Here is a 24,311-nt window from a genome sequence, read left to right as displayed (position 1 = left end):
AGGTGAACATACAGATCAATTTTCATGAAGATCCATTGAAAAATATGGCCTCTAGAGAGGTCAAAAGATTTTTTCTAATTTTAGACCTACTGACCTAGTTTTTAACCGCAGTTGACCCAGTTTCAAACTTGACCTAGATATCATTAAGATAAACATTCAGACCAACTTTCATACAGATCCCATGAAAAGTATGGCCTCTAGAGAGGTCACAAGGTTTTTATATTATTTTACCTACTGACCTATTTTTTTAAAGCACGTGACCCAATTTCAAACTTGACCTAGATATCATCAAGATGAACATTCTGACCAATTTTTATGGCGATCCATTCACAAGTATGGCCTCTAGAGAGGTCACAAGGTTTTTTCTATTATTTGACCTACTGACCTAGTTGTTGACCGCACATGACCCTGTTTCGATCCATTCAAAGGTATGGCCTTTAGAGAGGTCACAAGGTTTTTCTATTTCAAGACCTACTGACCTAGTTTTTGATCGCAGTTGATCCAGTTTCAAACTTGACCTATATATCATCAAGATAAACATTCAGACCAACTTTCATACAGATCCCATGAAAAATATGGCCTCTGGAGAGGTCACAACGTTTTTACATTATTTGACCTACTGACCTACTTTTTGATTGCACGTGATTCACTTTCGAACTTGACCTAGATATCATCAAGATGAACATTCTGACCAATTTTTATGGAGATCCATTCACAAGTATGGCCTCTAGAGAGGTCACAAGGTTTTTTCTATTATTTGACCTACTGACCTAGTTGTTGACCGCACATGACCCTGTTTCGATCTTGACCTAGATATTATTAAGATAAACGTTCAGACCAACTTTCATACAGATCCCATGAAAAATATGGCCTTTAGAGAGTTCACAAGGTATTTCTATTATTTGACCTACTGACCTAGTTTTTGATGGCACGTGACCCACTTTCGAACTTGACCTAGATATCATCAAGATGAACATTCAGACTAATTTTCATACAGATCCCATAAAAAATATGGCCTCTAGAGAGGTCACAAGGTTTTTCTATTATTTGACCTACTGACCTAGTTTTTGATGGCACGTGACCCACTTTCGAACTTGACCTAGATATTATCAAAGTGAACATTCTGACCAATTTTCATGAAGATCTCATGAAATATATGGCCTCTAGAGAGGTCACAATAGGGTTTGAAAGCGACTAGTATGGATCCTGACCAGCCAGGTCAGTTTCAACCAAACTAAAAAGGAATGTTGCACGCGCAGATCCCTTTCGTAGAATTCTGGTTCATATGACAGTCAAGAGTAAAAGATTTAACAATCTTCCTCCTAAAAACCGCTGGTCCGATTTTTAAAACAATTTCATAGAAAAGTTCCTTGGTGACCCTCTACCGCATTTTCCTAAGCCATGGTGTTTTGTTGAAAACTGTGATGGCCGTTAAGGAGGCGGGGCTGTATATCCCTATACGCAAATTAATACCGCACCTGAAACCACTGGCCTTATTTCATATAATTTTATAACAATATTATTTACGTGATGTGCTTCAAAATTCCTTCAAACAATATTGATTTGTTGAAATTACGAGGCCGCCAGGGGTGGGGCTAATTTTCTATATAACTTGATGAAAAACTTTTAAAAGCTTTATCTGAAGCTGCTTGTCTGTTCAAAAGAATGAATTCACTCAAATGTTCCTTGAGTGATCCTTGAGTGATCCTCTACCAAATTCCTTCAGATCATTCCGCAATGTTACAAACATGGCCGTCAGGTTGTTGGCAGGTTCTCCTTATAATGATATAGTGGAAAGATTCTATTTGTTAGAAACTGTTGATATGATTTTAGAATAATTTCACACAAATATTCCTTTGGTACCAGACTCCTTCAGAATATTTCGCACTGTTAAAAGCATTGCTTCCAGGGAACAGAGCAGATATTCTCTGTATATATGTACATATATAGTACTAGTATATAGTCAGGTGCATGTGCCAAAGTCAGTGACGGTCACATTTACCGTGACCTTGAACGTGACCTAGAATGTCGATGATAGTACTTGAGATTTAAATAACCCGCTTAAACATTTAACGCTTAATCGATCATAAAATAGTATATAAAAAGAAGTCATAAATGATTACCATCAAGGTCACTAGGTCCAAAAGCAAGGCCACACTTAATTAAAGGTCAAATAGCAATAGCTAAACTTCATGCCTGCTCCATATCTTCCTAATTGCTAGAATGTTTTTCGTACAACAAGCATCAGTTGTAGGTCAAGGTCATCAAGTCCCAGGTCATAATTAATCGGCTTACAACATTTTATTGCTAATCACAAAGTCACATGGTTCGATTCCTGATCAAGTCGATGTTCTCCTTGATCGTTTTGTAGAGCACTCTTGTAAGCTTAACTCGCCACAGTGACATGATTTAAAACGATGTCAAGAAAACGGAGTTAACTCCATATTAAATAAACCACAGAATGTAGAACCTCCACGGTCCCTGTTCCGGGTTCGTTCATTATGATACAAAATTATTTACGTTTATTATATACGTTACTATAAATAGTAACAAAAAAGCGGTTTAAAACTGTCATAACGGCCTCTATTGACGAAGCCATAATGGCCCAGTGCGCCACATGCGCCATAATCATAATGGTCATGGGTAACCGGAACGTCAGCGCGTTCTGACGTTGACGTCATGTAGCAACGTCATTATGGTGGGTGAAAGGGTGCTGAATCATTTTCAGATCGATTGTCAAATACTGATGCCACTGTTGATGAAAAAATCAATACAAATGATGTTTTGTAGAAAAAATATGTAAAATGAAAATACCAAGATGAATATGAAGCGAAGGTATATAATAAAAAGGTCAATAAACGGCTGGTTGTGCCTTCTAGCCCTCTCAGAAGATGACGGTGAACAGATCGAGACGGAAATTCTAGAGCACGATGAGTATATCTACACATTACAGACCAAGATACAGAAAATATCAAGTTTTAAAAAGGTAACGCTGTCTAACTTAAATGCGACGAACCATGAACACGAACTTCACGAGAATGTGTCACACATTTGCCTTGTCTCTATATACCACAGACTACCTAAGCTAGATTTGCCAAAGTTCGACGGAAACATCCTTGACTGGCAGTCATTCTGGGATTCGTACGAGTCAGCTATTCACACGAACCCGTCACTGAGTGGTGTACAGAAATTCAATTACCTGAAGTCGTCCTTAAGAGGAGAAGCTGTACAGATTATAGCAGGTTTTTCTTTAACTAATATCAACTATGACAAAGCAGTGTCTCTATTACCCGAAAGGTATGGCCAGAAAGATAGAATTATACAAGCGTTGCTAGAAGTTCCAGCCCCTGTATATACAGTAACCAGTCTAAGAAAGTTCTATGATACCACGGAGACCTATATCAGGGGACTAGATTCATTAGGCCAGAACGAGAGTACATACGGATCCATCCTCATTCCAGTCATCCTTCAGACGTTATCGCACGGAACACAGCCTTGGTGTTTAAATGACTTAATGCAGTGTACATTGAACGAAGTGAATATTCTAGACGCTGGAAATGCATTGAATACCCCGCAAGAAGTGTTTGCGACAGCAACCTTTCTGACCAAATCTGACATAGGCAGACCGGAGTAAAAGAATAAACAAAAATCTAGTGCGAAATATTCAAAAGTACTGACGTGTGTATTGTAAGGGAGAACACTCTAGTACAGACTGTTTAAAAGTTAATAATCGCGAACATAGACTAAATATTGTTAAGGAAAAGCAATTGTGTTTTAACTGCCTAGGAAGTCACAAAGTTTTTGTGTGTAAATCCAAATTCAAATGCAAGATATGTACACGTAGACATCACACAAGTTTGTGTGAAGGAGAATCAACGGCCAAACCCACAGATAAATCTACTGAAACTTACAATGCGAAGAAAACCAACACATCGGTTCTCCACTCAGCGCACACTGTTTCCTCTGGACCCATTTTACTGAAGACAGCAGTTTCCATGATAACTTCATCTTGTAGTTCCACAACCGCAAACATCCTGTTTGATGAAGGTTCCCAGAGTTCCTTTGTTACTGAAGCCCTAGCACAGAAAATTCAGCTGCAGCCAATCGGAAGTGAAACGTTATGTCTATCAGGCTTCGGAGACAGAGAAAGACGCATGCGACATTTAAATACAGCCACAGTCTATCTACAAACCCCAAAGCACAAAATCCCGATAAAAGTCCTTATAGTGCCTGAAATTTCCGTGCCTCTGAAAATTTACCAGAAACATGTTAGTGACCTCACTTACCTGAAGGGGATCACACTTGCACATCCTATATCAGAAGATGAAGATTTTAAGATCGAGATACTAATTGGCGCTGATCATTACTGGTCCGTGGTATAAGATAAAATCTTCTGTCAGGAGCGTTATATACAGAAAACCAGAAACTCCCCTCCCCACTTCATGTGTCTATGATGAATATTATGACTTTGCACGTGCAGGAGGAATTGAATTTAGAGCAGTTTTGTAAAGTAGAATCTATGGGAGTGGAACAGAAGACTAAATACCAAGGTTATGACGAATATTCCAGACAATACCAGGACATATGCATTACATACGATAACGGACATTACGTCGCAAAATAACCCTGGAAAGATGATAATCCATCTCTACCCAGTAAAAAAAAATGATAAGCCGGCGCAGAATTATGAGTGTAGCCACCAGACTGAAAAAGAACCAGAACTGCTGCAGAAGTATAGTGAAATAATTAATGAACAGGAGCAGAGAGGATTTGTAGAGAAGATAGTAGATGACCCATCAAGACCGAGTACGACAGTACATTATATTCCCCATCATCCTGTGAAAAAAAGTCAGCAACCACACCCATACGTATCGTATACGACTGTAGTTGTAAGTCAACACAAAATTCCCCCAGTTTGAATGATTGCCTGATGAATACCTCACCACAGCTAAACGACTTGACGTCCATATTACTACGCTTCCGATATCATAAATTTGCAGTCTCCACCGATATTGAGAAGGCGTTTTTGAACATCAGTTTGCATCCAGACGACCGTGACGTCACAAGATTGTTTCGGCTATCAGATCCAAGCAAGCCAGACAGTCCACTTCAGACATACCGGTTCAAGTCGGTGCTTTTTGGAGCAACATGCTCGCCATTCATATTAAACGCTACCATTATGAAACACCTTGAAATACACCAATGTGACGAAACAGAACGTATCAAACAAGGGTTACACGTAGATATCATAATTACAAGTTTTCCAGACGACACTACACTGTCAAATTTTTACACAAATAGCAGACGACTTTTTCAGCAAGCTGCCTTTATTTTGAGGTCTTGGAGTACAAACAACAAAGTGCTGCGTGCGATAATTGAATCCGACGGAGTCAATGACAAGGACAAATTCACAAAAGTGTTGGGCATGCGCTGGGATTCTACAACTGACGAAACGTTGTGTCCACAAAGATTAAAAACGCCTATGAATGATTGCCTTCTGACAAAACGAGACATTTTGAAAGAATCGTCATCTATATATGACCCGCTCGGATTACTAAGCCCAATCACCGAGAAAGGCAATATACTTATGCAGTTGCTATGGAAACGAAAATTTGAGTGGAACGAAGTGCTGCCAGGTGACATCATCACAGAGTGGGTCAAGATAAGAGAGGACATAGCGAAAGCAATCGAAACGAAGTTTTGCAGACGATATTTTCCCAATGCCACTCCCACAGATGTTGCACTTCATGTCTTTAGCGACGCTAGTACAAAAGCATATGGCTCATGTGCATATCTTGTTTCCGGTACCCAGAGCACACTCATTATGGCAAAGAATAGCATAACCCCGGTAAAGCAGCTTACAATACCTAAACTTGAACTATGTGCAGCACTTTAAGGAGCTAGACTTGTTCAGCATATTACATCGACCATTGACTGTACAAAAATATATCTATGGAGCGACAGCCTGATTGTGTTGAAATGGATCTCTTCCTCAAAATCACAACCAGTGTCTTCGTGTCAGAGAAATACGGGAGTTAACAGATGGTTTCCAGTGACAATATTGCCCAACAGATTCAAACCCTGCAGACCTTCTGTCGAGAGGAGTTACTTACGATAATTTTCGCGACAACAGATTGTGGATGAATGGTCCTATCTGGTTGAAAGATGATACGTCATTTCCACAGGGTAATTGCAAACTCATTGTATATGATAGTTGTGAATATGAAAGTGAAAGCAGCAGTACTAACAACCACACAGAGCAAACTACTCAATCCAAGTGTTCTAGAGATTATAAACATTCGGAGATTAAGCTCGTATCGGAAACTGTTACGTGTTACAGCATATGTTGTCCGGTTTGTAAACAACTGCCGAAATGTCAAGAAGTCACGCGGACCTCTAGAATCGCACGAGATCAACACAGCAGCCAGATAGTTAATAAAGCACGTACAGAACATTCATTTCCACGATGTGAAACAGTACCTTTCCCAGAAAGAAAAACGGTGTACCACCATACCAAATCTAGTGAGACAGCTCGATCTGTTTCTGGATAAAGACAATTTGATTCGTTGTGGCGGTAGAATTTCCAGTGCACCATTACTAGACAGCACGAAATTCCCGTTTCTACTTCCATCAAGAAATAACTACAGATCTGATTGTAATGGACGCGCACATTACACATTTACATTCTGACACAGAGAGCACGGTCACCTTCATTCGTCAAAAGTTTTGGATTCCAAGCATTCGCCAACGCGTTTGGAAAATTATTCGCTCGTGTGTCACGTGCCGTAAGATTACAAGTAGACCATACCGGGTACCAGATCCCCTACCGTTACCTAGCGACAGAGTGAAACATGCGCCACCTTTTACAATCACAGGAATAGATTTCACCGGAGCGTTTACTGTGAAGGCATCAGACGGAGATCTACAAAAGGCTTACTTTTGTCTGTTCACGTGTGCCAAATACACGGGCTATTCATTTAGAGATTGTATCAAACATGACAGTCGAATCTTTATTTTGGCTCTACGACGTTTCTTTAGCAGGAGAGCAATACCAAAAATCATTATGTCGGACAACGCCCTGACGTACATCTCAACTGCCAAATTACTGAAGACAGAGATCCTTGGAACATACGGTATTACATGGAAGTTTATCCCACAACATAACCCATGGTACGGAGGCTGGTGGAAGAGGCTCATTGGCGTTACTAAGACATCCATTAAGAAAGTACTCGGGAAATCATTGGTGAGTTTGGAAGTTCTACAAACGATTGTTACAGAAGTAGAATGTATCGTCAATGACCGCCCACTCACGCACATTTCTACAGACCCCACTGATGAGGAACCTCTTACCCCTTCCCATCTACTGTATGGACGCAGAATTACCTCCCCTGTTTACCCAGACGATGAAGAAGCCACAGCAGACGATATTTCCCACGCTTCTGCAGACAAACTTTACAGATTTAAGTCTGCAACAATTGATCACTTTTGGTCGAGATGGAAGCATGAATATCTCACTTCTTTGCGACAGTTTCATAAGATGTCTGGCAATCATGACGACACTGTGACGGTTGGCGACGTAGTGCAAATACATGACCATAACCTTCCGAGAAATCGCTGGTCCCTTGGCGTCATAGAGGACGTAGTCACTGGTATAGATGGTCTTATCCGAGCAGCCCGTATCAGATCCAGACGAGGTGTTACCATGCGACTCATTGCCAAGCTGTATCCACTCGAGTTAAAATAACTTTATACACGTGATTCGTTACACGTGCTATGACATGTGATTTTATATGGACATTTAAATTACTCAGCGATGTATACATACTACTTATTCAATGACATTTCCGTGATTGCAGTGAAATAATGTTAGTAACTTCATTATTCAAAAGGATATCATTAACTATAGCAAAAACTGAGATTTATTACAAAATTCACTCTGCTATTGAAGTTCAAACGTACTAGACTTTCAAAGTTACATAATGATACACTAACTGAAACTGCTTTAAAGTAGATTTACTTTGTAATTACTCATTAAGCTTTGTGGCCCCCGAGTGTCACGTTCAGTAACATGTATATTTAATGACGCGCCATTCTTGGCGTCACGTTTACGTAACGCGCTCTTTTGTTGTATGTTATGACGTCCTGTACGGCACTTGTTGTTCTTCAGGTCTACAAAGTAAACAGTCAACGTAAAACGGACAAGAGTTTTGTCTTCTTTTAATGTCTCCACGACAAGCCCTCGGGCAATTATGGCACTAGGTGTGCCATTATGGCATGAAGGCCCAACCAAGCCGTATATTAACCTCTAAATATTGTTCACAAGTAAAAATATAAACAGAGGGGCTACGTTTGGCCACACTGAAAAACGTGTAAATAGCAGAATAATTACGATATATAACGGAACTTCACATTTTCATTTGATATTTTCTTTGGGAAATTAGGTCAGTTTTTATGCCCCCACCCACTTGAAAGAAGAGTTTGTGTATTGATTTTCTCATTTTGGTCGGTCTGTCGGTCGGTAGACCATTTTGCTTTCTGATTAATAACTGAGAAAACGTGGTCTCACAGCGGTCAAACTTCAAAAGATGACTGCCCGTGGTCAGTAGATGGCATTTAAGGTTTTGAGGATCAGGATGTCAAAGGTCAAGGTCACAATGACCTTTAGACAAATAAGACGGTTTTAGCTCAATAATCAAAGAACACTTTTGTCCATAGTTATCAAACTTTATAGGCTGATTGTCTGTGGTCAGTAGATGGTCAATGTGTCAAAGGTCAAAGTCTCAGTAATCTCAATACTTATAACAGTTTCCGCTCAATAACTCAAGGCTTTGACCTACATTTGCCAATCTTCATAGGACGATTGTCTGTGGTCACCAAATGACCCCTGTTATTTTGGGGGTCAAAATCAAAAAGGTCAAGGGCAGAGTGACATCGAGACTAAAATGGTTTCCGCTCAATAACTAAAGAAAGCTTTACATAGTGATCAAAATTCAAAGGATGGTTGCCTGTGGTTAGCAGATATCTGCTGTCGTTTTGGAGTTCACTAGGTCATGGTCACAGTGACCTTGAGACTGAAAAATGTTTCCACTAAGTAACTACAGTCAATAAACTTTATGGCATGATTACATGTGGTTAGTAGATTGACCCTATGATGTTTGAGATCAATAGGTTAAATGTCAAGATAAGAGTGGCCTCTGGGCTGAAAGTTTACGCTAAGTAACTAAAGAATGCTTTGGCATACAGTCCATAAACTTCATAGGATGATTCGCCATGGTAAGTAGATTGCCCTTTTATTGGGGGGTGGGGGTTGTCAAAAGGTCAAGGTCATAGTGATTTCGGGACTGAAAATGGGACAGGTTACCATTAGGGGTATATGTGTTTTAAAAACAGGCGATAGATATTGATATTTTCCACATTTTGAATTTTACACATTTATTCAACAAAGATAAGTATTGACAACACTTATACGTTTTACATAGTCAAGGGTTCCATCAAAATTCATTCAATCATAGTCAATATATGTTTTATAATATTGATAGTCAGATACCATTGTGATATGTCAGAAATTCATGTACATTATTGTACTTATTTTTTATATTCATCAATTGTAATGTCGTTTCCTATTTCTTTTCTTCATATCATCATCTTCTTCACCAACACCACTCCTAATGCACAGAATAAGAGAGATGTTGTCGCTAGAGATGTTGTCACTTGCGAGCCTCTCGAGTTACACAGGTCTTCGTTACAGGCACACAACTCTGGGGTTGAACAGCCATCCCATAGCTTCTTGTTGAATTTGTCACGGTAATAATCTGCATAAAAAGAAAGAAATATTACCAATATTTTCCATAAACATTAATGATATTAATTATACATCTATTATATTTTTATACCTACGGAAGAGCATAAGTGCCAGGTGTATGTTATTTATTAACTAGGAATTTCGAGATATTTTTACAATTAGATGAATTGCATACATTAAGTCACATAGTCAGCTGATTTATCAGTCCATTTCCCCGCATAACATTTGCGTCGTATATTATATATGGCAAATCGTTTAACCGAAGGACCACGGCTCCATTTAAAGCCTACGTCTTACTACCTTTTTTCTGGGTACTTTTCTGTCTTTTATCACTAGAAGGCCATAACTTCGGGACAAAATCTGGCGATTCTGGTAAATCATGTGAGATAACGAACAGTTAGTAAATATACAGCTCATTGCTTCAAACTGTTGAGCGTCTTTGCAGATACCTTTTATTCAGGTAACTTTACTTTTCATGTTACACATCAAGTCCTATAGAGTACGGCATATGCCGTTTCGAATACAAGCTTTTCTATACTACTCTTACTTGAAAAAATACTGCACACTTTACTCTTTTCTTTAAAAGACGCACGCTGTGCAAAAATAAAGTTATATACATGTAATTACCATAACAGTCAAAATGATGACTTTTACTAGATCATAGAACAGTTGCTTTTCTCATATCAATTTGGTTGCTGCTTACTAAAAGTTCTAAGTTAGACGAGTGTTTTTATGAGTAGTACTGTCAAATTGTATAAAACTACTAGCAGTCGGGGCTTATTTTTGTGTAACTTATCCGTGCAAGTTGCACATCAGCGAGCGCCTTGCCCTCAATGTAAATTGCAGTCATACAGCAAATCTGATTATAAACGTAATATATGTATGAAATGAATTGATTCGCGTTACTTATGAACACAGACCAGAGCATATTTGGCTTTTTTCCAACACAGAGCAATGTATATACTCACAGGTTCCCTGATCATTCGTAGTCCAGCCCCGAACACAACTGGTGCCCGCATTTTCTGTATTCCTCAAGACGCTCCCACTTACTACATCATCAGCGTGAACATTGGAGTCGAAGTTACTTTCGCCGCAAGTATTCGGCGAATCCTGGGAGTTACACTGGTAGCACTTTAAACGGCCACAACCTTCCACAGCTGAAAAAAAAGTTGTCGGTAATTATACATTGCTATGAAATGATAATTGTTTTTCAACCTTGAATTACTCAGTAATCTAACGCACATGCTTTAATTACACGACATTTAATGAAGGTTTAACATTCAAGAATATCTCTGTTATGCATTTAATGCGAAAAGTATGAAAAATGACTAGTTTTGACGTCCATTGTAGCCAGGTTAAGAACATACTAAGGGGTCGAGGGGTGACCTGCTTTAATACGATTTTTCTCCACATTTTGATGAATAAACATAATGTGTAGCATATCAAAATGAAGGCGAAAGGTTGGACTATAACATGGTACTATTTTGATAACATTTTTATGCATCACGATTCTTTTAAGATAACAAAATATGTAAAAGTCTATTGTTATCTTCAAACAGATTCAACTCTCTTATCAGTATGTACTTCAAATGAACCAAAATTTTGTGTGCAGTATGGGAGGCCCATAAACTACCAAAGTGTATCACAAGTTTCCCCTAAATTGCCAGAAAAAAAAGAGTTAGAGAAAAATCAATTATTTTGGGGTATCTATTTCCATCCCCCAATGAATTAAAATTGACATAATTCAAGGATGGGTTCATCTATTTAAAAAAGCTGTGATACACTTTTATAGAATACCCTTCAAAAGAACAGACTGCCAATTTTTAATCAATTTCCTTCGTAGATAAAGGAAATGAATTACATCAAACACTTCACCAAGTGCTATTCTAGTAAAAAAAAACAAAAAAAAACAAAAAAAAAAAAACAAAAAAAAAACTTAACTTCAAACGGTTTCCTTTAAAAATGAAGTCAATACAACGGTAATACATTCCAGCACGTAATGACGAATGCGCATGCTCAACTTAAAAATATATTTTGAAAAAAAAAGATGCGCCAAAATAACACAAGGAGAAAAAAGATAGAGTACATGTATTCACACTTGGAAAACAAAAAAAAAAGAAACATGTAAACGTATAGAGTACGGTTTGCCAATTGCGACACCTACTTAAACACTGCTAAGCATACTTTTCTCACCTAATGCGAAAAACGACAGCGCAGCGAAATGCAATAAATTCTTCGATAATTCCATATTGCTCAATACAACAATCCCGTTCTGTTTCTCTTAGTATACTGAAGGTCCGTAAGTGTCTGGTGTCTTGGACCAAACCCGCAAAACAAAACAAACGTAGTTGCTGCCCCGTAGCAACAACGGTCTTCCGAGAAAGGAACAATACGCGATTCTATGAAAATGGGGTCGGATCGACATATATGCATTGACGGGTCAGGTCAGTACAAATTGATCATTGTTACAAATCATGCATATGTTACTGAAGGGTAGATCTAATATGATAGCTGAATTATGTCATTGATATTGGGCTGATTCTTAACTAGGAAGTTTGAAAAAAGTCTATCGATTGGGTAGAAACCTTGGCAGTACCAATTATTTGGTACATCATGTAACAAGTTTCATGTTTAATTGTAATCGTTTTATTCATGCACAATAAAGCAACCGTTAGTATTCGATAACATCTTTCGAAGAAAGACTCGGTATCAATAATACAAGAAAACGCTTATTAAAGTTTATACGGAGTCACTGTTGAACAAAAAGCATAATGTTTGGACGCCGTATTTTATTACATTACTAATTAGCCACCATGTACTACACCCGCACGATAATTTTTATATTATCGTTTGATTGTTATGGTTCTAATACATCGTGTAACTCGAAAAGGTTGTCAATGATAGAAGTTAAGTGCATACTAAAATGTGATACGAAAATATTTTCTGTGTTGAAACGTATTATAATTATCAAGCATGTTATCGCGGGATTTATACCGCTACTTATCATAAATGTTTCTGTTGTGTTTTTTTCCTAGTGATAAATGTGGATTTACTGATTGGCATTGGATAAATACAGTCCTGCATGACACTTTGTACTTGCAATGTATTTTTTGTTATAATTTCATGTTGCCGCATTATTGCATTCTTTTGCATGTAAATAGCAATTAACAATAATGAGTTGGATATCCAATCTGTGTTAATAGAATATAGTTATATCACTTCAGATTTAAACAGTTTATCTTGCATTGATGGCAGAACATATTTTCTTACTTATAATTGTTATGGCCTCCATCCGAGCCTTAAAAACTGATTTGTCACATTTGTCATTTGTCATTTGTCTTATTGTACAATAAGTAAATACTATGTTTTTTTTTCTTCTGTGACATAAGCCAAAGTATGATTTTCCCAACCATCGAAAGTGATTTATTTTGGTTGAATTTCCTAACTGTGTTTATTTCTGAGATGTTTCATCTAAATTCATCTTTATTTCTGCAGAAATAGTATTTTATCACATTAAACTTTTAAAGTCCAGTAACCAGTTCTTTTAAGTTAGCACATGAATCCCATCGAAATAAAGTTGCAGTCTTATTTTATAACATTTTAAGACTGGCAATATTTCAATAAAATGTCAGATGTGCAACATGTTAAATATCTGAAGTGTCACGATTGCATGATTTTGATGCCGATATCAGCTTTTGTGTCATGAATCGATGACGGTCTTCCGGTTATCTCAATTCCTGTTCAGTTAGTTACTGTGTCCCGTTAGTACCATCGTGCTATCGCTGTCGCCTTGTGACGAACGAAGAAACGACACTACAATGACACGATGTTGATGACACGAAGGCACACTGACGAAGACGTGAAGGCACGATGACGAAGACGCGATACACGATGGTGATGGAGCGATGCTACTACAGCACGATGACGAGAACACAGTATTACTTCGTGTCTTCGTCATCGTGCCTTTGCTAAATCATCATCGTGCTATCGTACTGTCGTGTCATCACCATCGTGTTATCGCCTTTCTGTCTGAAATGACAGAAAACATTTATTCCAGTGTTAGGGGTTATTTTTTGAATGGGTACACAAAAATGGAAATACAGATGCTGCTGAGCACAGAAAGGGACATAATAACTTTATAACCATTAAAGGTTTTGATTTAAACTTGACATTTAGGTACATGTTGACATTTCAACAAATTTTGTGTCCGAAGCATAACTAAACAAGAGGAACAAAATATCCAGTGAAAATGCAGCCCCTATTGCGCACACCAAGTTTTTTTTATTTAACCGAGTGACCTAGTTTTGACCCAAGATGATCTATATTCAAACCTGACCTAGATTTGATCAAGACAAACAATCTGATCCAGTTCTATGAATGTCCAGTGAAAAATGCAGCCCCTATTGCATACTAAAGGGTTTTCTTTGATTTGACCAGGTGACTTGTACCTTATCGATGCGGGTTCGAGCCTCACTCGGGGCGTTGAACTTTTCATGCGTGGAAGCCATCTAGATGGCTTACGGAAGACAGGTGGTTCTAACCAGGTGCCCTCTCGTAATGAAATAATGCACGAAGGGGCACCTGGGGTCTTCCTCCACCATCAAATCTGGGAAGTCGACATATGATCTATAATTGCGTCCGCGCGACGTTAAACCCAACAAAAAATGACCACGTGACCTTGTTTCTGACCAAAGATGACTTGATTCGAATTTGACCTAGATTGTATCAAGCTAGATTGTATCAAGCTAAACATTCTGATTAAGTTCCATGAAGATCTAGTGAAGAATGCAGCCCCTATTGGATACACAATGTTTTTCTTTGATTTGACCTGGTGACCTAGGTTTTAGTCCCAGATAACCAATATTCAATCTTGACCTAGATTTCGTCAAGAAACACAAATTGCATAAAGATCCAGTCAAAAATGCAGCCCCTATTGCATATACAATGTTTTTCTTTGATTCGACCTAGTGACCTAGTCATTGACTGCAGATGACCAATATTCAAACTTGACCCAGCTTTCAGGCAATCATTCTAATCAAATTTCATGAAGATAAAGTAAAAAATGCAGCCTGTATTGCATACACAAGCTAAGGGTGAACATACAACGGACATTGAGCGATCACAATGCTCAGGTGAACAAATACATGTAACATGCAAGGTATTAACTTCAAACTTTGGACGTCGGTAGGTGGCGATGTGACGGTGTGCAGAGCTCATAAACCAGCTCTATAGGTCAAAGGTCAATGTTAAAAATTGAGCCCAAAGTTCAAACCTTATCATTATCAAGGTCAGTGTGAACTTAACCATTGACCTAAGTTTGATGACTGTCGGCCAAAGCATTCAATAATTGTTAAGCGGAAACTGTTTTCAGTATATATGTCACTGAGAGACGGACGGACGACGCAAAAACTACATCGGCGGGGGATGATTAAGAAAGAGTTATGACAGTTCGCCTGTTGATGTGGACGCCAGAACCAAAAGCCAAGTTTTGAAACACTCTGACGTCTTTTTGTCCTATCACCCGCGGTAGCATGAGAAATCTTGTCTTTTCATCTTGGCGACCACGCCGATACGCCAACACAACACTGGAAGAGTTTATGGGTAAAACATGCATATTGGATATCTTAATTTATAAGTGAAAGTAAGTAGGCCTAGTAATTATGCTATTCAGTTAGATTAACTATTTAAAAGCCACGTTACATGAATAGAATTTTTTTCCAGATTATTATCGTGACAAATCGAACGAATTCCAGCACGATGTCTGTAAGACACCACAAACATGTGTCTGTAATGAAGATCTGTGCAATTCAAAGGGATCACGAGTGGTAACCATGACAACAGTAGCGACAACTCTCATCTTCTCTTTCTTGGGGATAGTGCTAGTGAAGAGGATTCTGATGAGAAACATCAATATATCATGAAACATTAAGAACATGAAATATCAGCGATTTTTTTTCACTTTTTATGTCAAGATGTACATGTTTTGGCCTGAAATTTCTTTCGCACACATGGTAACTCATTAGACGTCTACGCACTTCTATGTTATTTCGCTGTCACCTCCACATTTTAACCCTGATGAAACACGGTCGCGCCCACTTACAACATTTTGCGTCATACATGTAATTTTACTTTGCTCTGTCTACTGACCGAACCCTTGCTATGTTTCGATATATTAAACACGGTTCCACAATATATTATTTCTTAAATGAAGTATAAAACTGATTTTTGTTGTAGAGTTTTATCGATGTTTTATTGTTACTGCGCATTACCTTATTTTATGATAAATTTTGCAATATTTCTATACCAATAAACTACTATGCAGAATTAATATTTTGCTTGTCTCTTTTCAGCTAACATCAGCACTTCCTACTCCTTGTGAGCTTTTAGAATTGTTGGACGTCCATTCGTTGTCCAAAATTTCTTTACAGAACATCTCCTAAACAACCAGGTCAGTTCTAACCAAACTACAATGGAATGTTGCACACGCGGATCCCTTTCATAGAATTCTGGTTCCTATGACAGTCAAGAACAAAAGTTTTACCAGTCATCCTCTTAATTTCGTAAAATTTCATTACAATATTACTTACGTGATCTGCTTCAAGATTCCACCAAGCAATAATGATTTGTTAAAATTACAAGTCCGCCAGGGGTGGGGCTAGTTTTCTATATAACTTGATGAAAAACTTTTAAAAGTCTCATCTGAAGCCGCTAGCCAATTTAAAAAATGAATTCACACAAATGTTCCTTGAGTGATGCTCTACCAAATTCCTTGTGATTATTCCGCAATGTTAAAAGCTTGGCTATTGGCAGGTTATCCTTATAATGCTATAGTGGAAAGAGTCCATTTGCTAGAAAATGCTGATATGATTTCAAAATAATTTCACACAAATATTCCTTTGGTCCTTCAGGTTATTTCGCGTTGTTAAAAACATTGCCTCAAGGGAATAGAGCATATATTCTCTGTATATATGTACACATACAGTAGTAGTATAGAATGGATTGATAGCTCACTTATTTCAGGTGCATGTGCCAAAATCAGTGACCGTCACATTTACAGTGACCTTGAACGTGACCTAGAACGTCGATGATAGTAGTTGAGATTTAAATAACCTGCTTAAACATTTAGCGCTTAACCAAGCATAAAATAGTATATGAAAATAAGTCATAAATGATTACCATAAAGGTCACTAGGTCCAAAAGCAAGGTCACACTTAATTAAAGGTCAAATAGCAATAGCTAAACTTCATGTCTGCTCCATATCTTCCTAATTGCTAGAATATTTTTCGTACAACAAGCATCAGTTGTAGGCCAAGGTCACCAAGTCCCAGGTCACAATTAATTAATCGGCTTATACATTTTATTGCTAATCTCAAAGTCGCATGGTTCGATTTCTGATCAAGTCGATGTTTTTCCTTGATCGTTTTGTAGAGGTTAGTATGACAGCGCTCTTGTAAGCTTAACTCGCCACAGTGACATGATTTAAAACGATGTCAAGAAAACGGAGTTAACTCCATATTAAATAAACCACTGGATTTAGAACCTCCATGGTCCCTGTTTTGGTTTGTTCATTATAATACAAAATTATTTACGTATAAGTAAAAATATAAAAGGAGGGGCTAAGTTTGGGTACACTGAAGAAAAAAAAACGTGTACATAACATAATAATCACAATATAGATCTAACGGAACTTCATATTTTCATTTGATATTTTCTTTGGGAAATTAGGTCAGTTTTCATGACCCCACCTTCTTCAAAGAAGAGTGTGTATATTGATTTTGTCATTTTGGTCGGTCGGTTGACCATTTGCTTTCTTATCAATAACTGAGAAAACGTGGTCTCACAGCGGTCAAACTTCATAAGATGACTGCCTGTGGTCATTAGATGGCATTTAAGATTTTGGGGATCAGAATGTCAAAGGGCAAGGTCACAATGAGAAAAAAAACGGTTTCAGCTCAATAACTAACGATTACTTTGGTCAATAGTCATCAAACCTTTTAGAATGATTGCCTGTGGTCAGTAGATGGTCTCTATTTATTTGCAGGTCAATGTTTCAAAGATCAAAGTCACAGTGATCTCAAAATTTAAAACGGTTTCCGCTCAATAACTCAAGGCTTTGATCTACAGTTGTCAAATTTCATAGGATGATTGTCTGCGGTCACCAGATGACCTCTGTTATTTTTGGGGGTCAAAATTTTAAAGGTCAAGAGCACAGTATCGTCGAGACTAAAATCGTTTCCGCTCAGTAACTAAAGAAAGCTTTATATAGGGATCAATTTTCAAAGGATGATTGCCTGTGATTAGCAGATATCCCCTATCGTTTTTGGAGTTCACTGGGTCAAGGTCACAGTGGCCTTGAGACTAAAAAATGTTTCCACTCAGTAACTAAAGTTCGCCTACAGTCGATAAACTTCATGGCATGATTGCTTGTCCCTGTGATATTGGAGATAATAGGTTAAATGTCAAGGTAAAAGTGGTCTCTGGACTGAAAGTCAAAGAATGCGTTGGCCTACAGTCCATAAACTTCCTAGGATGATTTTCTGTAGTAAGTAAATTACGTCTTTGTTTGGGGTCAATAGGTCAAAGTCATAGTGATTTTGGGACTGAGAATGGAACAGGTAATCATTGTGGGCATACGTGTTTTGCAAACAGGTCTTGTTCATATAAGAAAAGGGATTCGCGGTGTAGTACTCGGTGACTGGAAACAAATAAGCATTCATTTTTTTCCACGCCCAAAATTTTACACATTTATTCAACAAAGACAAATATTGACAAAACTTAATGCGGAGTTTTACGTAGTAAATGGTTCATCAGAATTCATTCAGTCGTAGACGTTATACGTTTTATAATATTGATAGTCAGATACTAATGTGATATGTCAGAAATTCATGTACATTAATTGTTGTACTTATTAAATTTTATTTTTATATTCATCAAATGTAATGTCGTTTCCTCATTTTTCTTCATATCATCATCTTCTTCACCATCTCTGTTCCTAATGCAGAGAGTAAGAGGGATATTGCACCAGAGACGTCGTCACTCGCGACCCCTTCGTGTTACACAGGTCTTCGTTACAGGCACACCACTCTGGGGTTGAACAGCCATCCCATAGCGCCGAGCTAGATTTGTCACGGTAATAGTCTGCATTGAAAAAGAAATAAAAATTATCAGTATTTACCATACACATTATTGATATTAATTTGGCATATGTTTTATATTTATACTTTTACAACTAGATGAATTGCATACGCAGAGCTTGATCAATTAGGTCACATAATCAGATGATCTCCACCAAATTTATCATTTAAGTGTAGTGAGATCCGTTAAGAAGTCCCTTTCCCTGCATAACATTTGCGTCGTATATTATTATATGCAGGATTAACCGTATGCTCAGATGGAAGGATCATGGATCTTTTTAAAGCCTATGTCTTACTACCTTTTCCTGGGTACTTTTCTGATTTATTTCACTAGAAGGCCATAATTTCGGACGGTATTCTGGCAAATCTTGTGTTACCTCATGTGAGATAACTAACAGGTAGTAAATATACAGCACAGTCTTCCAAAGATTATCAATTCGGGTTTTGAAACTGTTGAGCATATCTTTGCAGATACCATTTCTTCAGGTTACTTTACTTTTCATGTTACACATGAAATGCTCCAGTTTACAGCATATGTTTTAAATTCAAGCAGCATTATTTATACTATTGCTTGAAAAAATAATTTCACGGCTACTAATTCCTAGCGCCGCCACCAAAACGTGGTGATAAGGAAAGGAGCTATCAGCATTTCCGTGGTGCAGCTATCACCGGTTTCAAGTTGTAAACAGGTTAGTAAAATTTACATTTTGTTATATATTTAAATTGATAGAGCCTATTTTGAAAATGGGAAAATGTATAGCTTTTCTCCTGATTCGGGCTTTTGCAAATTTTGATATATGTTTGTATTTTAACTACATTCCGAGGCCTAAATTAAAAGAAATATACAAGTATTTTGTTAAAGTGGTGGCGCTATCAAATAAGTGGTGGAGCTGTAAAGTAGTTGGTGGCGCTCTGGAGTATAGCCTGACTAGAAATAAGTAGTTTTATTCATGAGAAATATGATACGCTCATTTACCTCTTTATTCTCGTGCATTAAAGGTTATTTTAGAATTAAGAAAAGCATGTATGCGAACAATTAGTGAACGATCAATGTTTAAATCACACAAAATTTTATAAATTCAAGTATCATTATGATAAATTCTGCATACGCTGCATATGCATTGCAGATGGGGATTTTCAAGTGGAAAAGGAAAAGAGGGTCTCTCTTAACAACTAAAAGAAGAACAATATCTTGCCAAGCCTTTTCTCCTACATGAATAGTTCCAGTAAATACAAGTACACCACGGAAAGCAAGGTCTACAACAAAACAAACTCCATAAAAATGTCGCCATGCGAAAAGGGCTAAATTTGTTCATTCATCAAAAGATGTGTGAAATCATCTTCCAAACAGCGCACAACTTTAACAAGTCAAGTCATTCAATATTAAATCAATAAACACAATAATGACAATTGATATGATGAAAAACTTGAAAATGGAGAAGTGTGACACATTGCTGCATTCATTTGGTGCTCAAGAACGCTGTCATGAACAAGGTTTTAAGTTGACTGATTCCCATGCCATGAATATACTACCACTTTAGATTCCCTACAGTTTGCCGGGTTGTAGTGATGAATATAGCCAGTCTTTACTCTTTCTCTGCGCAAAAATACATTTATAAAATTACAATAACAGTTTCTTTTCTCATACAAACTTTGTTGCTGCTTACTGAAAAGTTCTAAGTCCGACAAGTGTTTTATGAGTAATACTGACAACTAGCTTTTCAGGAGAGAAAAATCAAAGCGCCCAAAGCACTGAAGGCGGCTGCAAGTCAATTTATAAAACATTGGAAGGAAATTGATCAACTGACCTAGTTTTTTTGGTTTCAGATGATACGAATTCAAACATCACTTAGATTTCATAAAAAAGACAAGAGCTTTCGGCCTGCAACGCTCGACTATTCATCAACCCTGCCAAAGGAATGAATACAAAGGTCACAAAAGGGACATAATTTCGAGGTGCAGTGGGGCGGAAATACAGTCTGATGTTATCAACAGCTCCAAATAGTACAAAGTGATCAAGTTTTTTAATTACAACTTCAGAAATGGTACACGTTTATGACACTGCGCCTGACAGCCACATACAATTATAAATACTTTAAAAAGTCATAATAATTATTTTTTCAATGTGTAGTATTTTCTTTTAGCAAATGCCGCTTTTGCATCTTCATTTTCTCATTTCTTTGCCCAATCAGTTTCTGACAGCTTTGATTTATAAAAAAAGAAATAAATTTGCATTCATTATACACAACACTAATTTTGTTCAACGCAAATGCATCTTATTGGAAATAATCATAAAAAGTGTATACTCACAAGTTCCTTGATCATTTGTAGCCCATCCCCGAATACAGGTTGTTCCTCCAGTAATACTACTTGTGGAACCACTTGTTGTGTCACCAGAGTCGGCACCAGCGTCAAAGTTATCTTCCCCGCAAGTATTCGGCGAGTCCTGGGAGTTACATTTATAGCACTTCAAACGTCCGCAACCATTTACAGCTGAAAATATAAATTACACATGTGGCTCGCGTCATTTGTGAAAGGGATTCAAAGGTATGATGTTTAATAAAATATTGTCATAGGTGATTCTTAGTTTGACGTGTAGGTTATGTACAGTTTGACATGTATGTTATTCTGCAATCAAATCTTCATGGTGTGGTGAGTGATATTACCCCGGCAAACTAAATGACAAATTATGGATATGCATTTTACATAAGAAGTTTTTGTTTGTTTGTTTTTGGGATTACTGCAGTATTTAAGTCATGTAACGGCAGACAGTTAATCTAACTATAATAGTGTTCCTGGATTCTGTACCAGTTCTAACCGGTTTTCCGCTTCTCTACATAATTCAGAGGTAGAGGACGAAATGACCTCTGACACGATGTCTATCATCAAACCATCACGAAGAACGTACACCCCACCCGGGGAATTGAACTCATAACCCCGTGATCAGTAGATCTACACTCTCTAAGTTTACTCACCTAATGCGGCAAACGACAGCACAGCAAATTGCAATAGATTCTTCGTTAATTCCATAATGCTAAACACAATCTCTCCCGCACTGTTTCTTTATAGAATCTCCGTAAGCGTCTTGCTTTTGCTACCTGTTGTCTTCGACTAAATCCGCAAACAAAACAAACGTAGTTGCTGCCGCTTAGCAACGACGGTCTTCCTAGAATGAAAAATACGCGATTCTATGATATTTTTTTTTTAATTTGGGGTCTGAAGTAAGTTGACAGTCAATATCGATAAGATGTCAAAGCAAGATATCTATGATCTTTCGTAAATAAATCAAGAAGACATGTCATATGCTTACATGGAAAAAGAAACACTTCATTAAACTAAAATTGACACTGAAAACATTTAACAAATGATTTTTTTTTCATTTCGGGGGTTCATTCGAATAGGATCGGCAGCAAAGGTAATATGATAGCTGAATTAATATATTGTTGATATTGGTCTGTTCATTATGGTGGCATAGCGCGGACATAGGAAATATTTTATTTATCACGTGCGCACGTGTTAGCATCACGTGCGCACGTGTTACCTACCATGTGCGTGCGTGGTTATCAACACGTGCGCAAGTGATAAATATCACGTTCGCACGTGATAGCTAACACATGCGCACGTTAGCTGACAAATGAGAAAACGAGAAAGCAATTTTTCAAATGGAAGTCGGTTATAGGGAAGTGTTACTTAGTAGTTACCTGTAATTTATAAAGTAAGTGCTTCTTGTTTTTAGAAAAAAGGCTGATATCTCGATTAGTTTCGTTGGTAGTTTTCACGTTCGCACGTGTTAGCTAACACGAGCGAACGTGATATCTAACACGTGCGAACGTGATAGTTATCACGTGGGCACGTGTTAATCAACACGTTCGCACCTGGTAGCTAACACGTGCGCACGTGATAAATAAAATATTTCCTATGTCCCCTCTATGCCACCGTAGATTGTTGACTAGGAATTTGAAAAAAGTCTTTCGATTGGGTAGAAACTTTGGCAGTGCCAATTAGTTTAATTATAATCCTTTTATTCATGCGCAACTAGACGATAACATCTCGGCATCAATCATAGAAGGCACTAATTAAAGTTTAAGTGGAGACATTGTTGAACAAAAAAAATTAATGTTTGGATGCCGTATTTTATTACATTACAGCTTATTATAACCACCTTGTACCCCTACTTATTATAAATGTTGTTTGTCATGTTACTGCATTCTTTTGCAAGTAAACAGCAATTAACAATAATGCATTGGATATTCAATCTGTGTTAATAGAATATAGTTATATCACTTCAGATTTAAACAGTTTATCTTGCATTGATGGCAGAACATATTTTCTTACTTATAATTTTTATGGCCTCCATTCAAGCCTAAAAGAACTGATTTGTCACATTTGTCATTTATCTTATTTTACAATAAGTAAATACTATATTGTTGTTTTTTTTTCTACGGCATAAGCCAAAGGGACGATACTATATATGGTTAAAACTTGATGGCTTTCGCGATCACCGAAAATGATTTATTTTGATTAACTGTGTTTATTTCTTGGACTTATTATCTTTTTATCTTCTCAAAGGTTGAAAAAATCTTCTTTATTTTTGCAGAAATGGTATTTCATCACATTAAACTTTCAAAGTAAGTAACCGGTTCTTTTAAGTTAGCGCATGAATTCCATCGAAATAAAGTCGCAGTCTTTTATTTTACAACATTTTAAGACTGACAATATTTCAACAAAATGTCAGATGTGTAACATGTTAAATATCTGAAGTGTCACGATTGCATGACGAGAATGTAACAGTTTTGATGCCGATAGAAGCTTTTGTGTCATGAAGTGATGGCGGTCTTCAGGTTATCTCAATTCTTATTCAGTTAGTTACGGTGTCCCATTAGGACCATCGTGCTATCGCTGTCGCCTCGTGTACGAACGAAGATACGACAACACGATGAAACGATGTTGATGACACGAGAGTACGATATCACGATGGCGATGGAGTGAAGGCACGATGACGAAGACGTGAAGGTACGATGACGAAGACGCGATACTACGATGACACGATGGTGATGGAGAGATGCTATGACAGCAAAATGACGAAGACGCGATATTACTTCGCGTCTTCTTCGTCGTGCTTTTGCTTCATCACCATCGTGCTATCGTACTGTCGTGTCATCACCATCGTGTTATCGCCTTCGCATCGTTGCTGTCGTGTTATCACCTTTGTGGCGAAGACGCAAACAAAAGTAAACAATGACAGAAATCATTTATTCCAGTGTTAGGGATTATTTTTTGACTGGATACACAAAAATGGAAATACAGATGCTGCTGAGCACAGAAAGGGACATAATAACTTTATAACCATTAAAGGCTTTGATTTATATATACAT

At 37.6% G+C, this 24,311-nt stretch overlaps 1 protein-coding gene across 4 annotated transcripts in view; it reads right to left on the bottom strand.

The window, feature by feature from the left end:
- Positions 1-22,418, bottom strand: part of LOC123560383 (uncharacterized) — a 28,363-nt gene extending 5,945 nt beyond the window's left edge. The window contains exons 1-3 of one of the 4 annotated variants that reach the window (XM_053552849.1): positions 21,912-22,179; positions 10,771-10,959; positions 9,395-9,812 (exon numbers count right to left, since the gene is read on the bottom strand). In XM_053552849.1, the coding sequence (XP_053408824.1) occupies positions 9,634-9,812; positions 10,771-10,959; positions 21,912-21,966 (423 nt within the window). In that variant the 5' untranslated portion in view covers positions 21,967-22,179 and the 3' untranslated portion in view covers positions 9,395-9,633. Of the gene's footprint in view, positions 1-9,394; positions 9,813-10,770; positions 10,960-11,995; positions 12,152-18,737; positions 18,941-21,246; positions 21,430-21,911 lie in introns of those variants that run through there. The other 3 variants (XM_045352580.2, XM_053552851.1, XM_053552850.1) reach the window with 3 other exon arrangements.
- Between the last annotated feature and the right edge of the window lie 1,893 nt (positions 22,419-24,311).

Source organism: Mercenaria mercenaria, chromosome 10 (assembly GCF_021730395.1).
Source record: "Mercenaria mercenaria strain notata chromosome 10, MADL_Memer_1, whole genome shotgun sequence".
Classification (NCBI taxonomy): Eukaryota; Metazoa; Mollusca; class Bivalvia; order Venerida; family Veneridae; genus Mercenaria; species Mercenaria mercenaria.
Note: the sequence above shows the minus strand (reverse complement) of the source record. Positions and strands in the feature narration are given on the sequence as shown.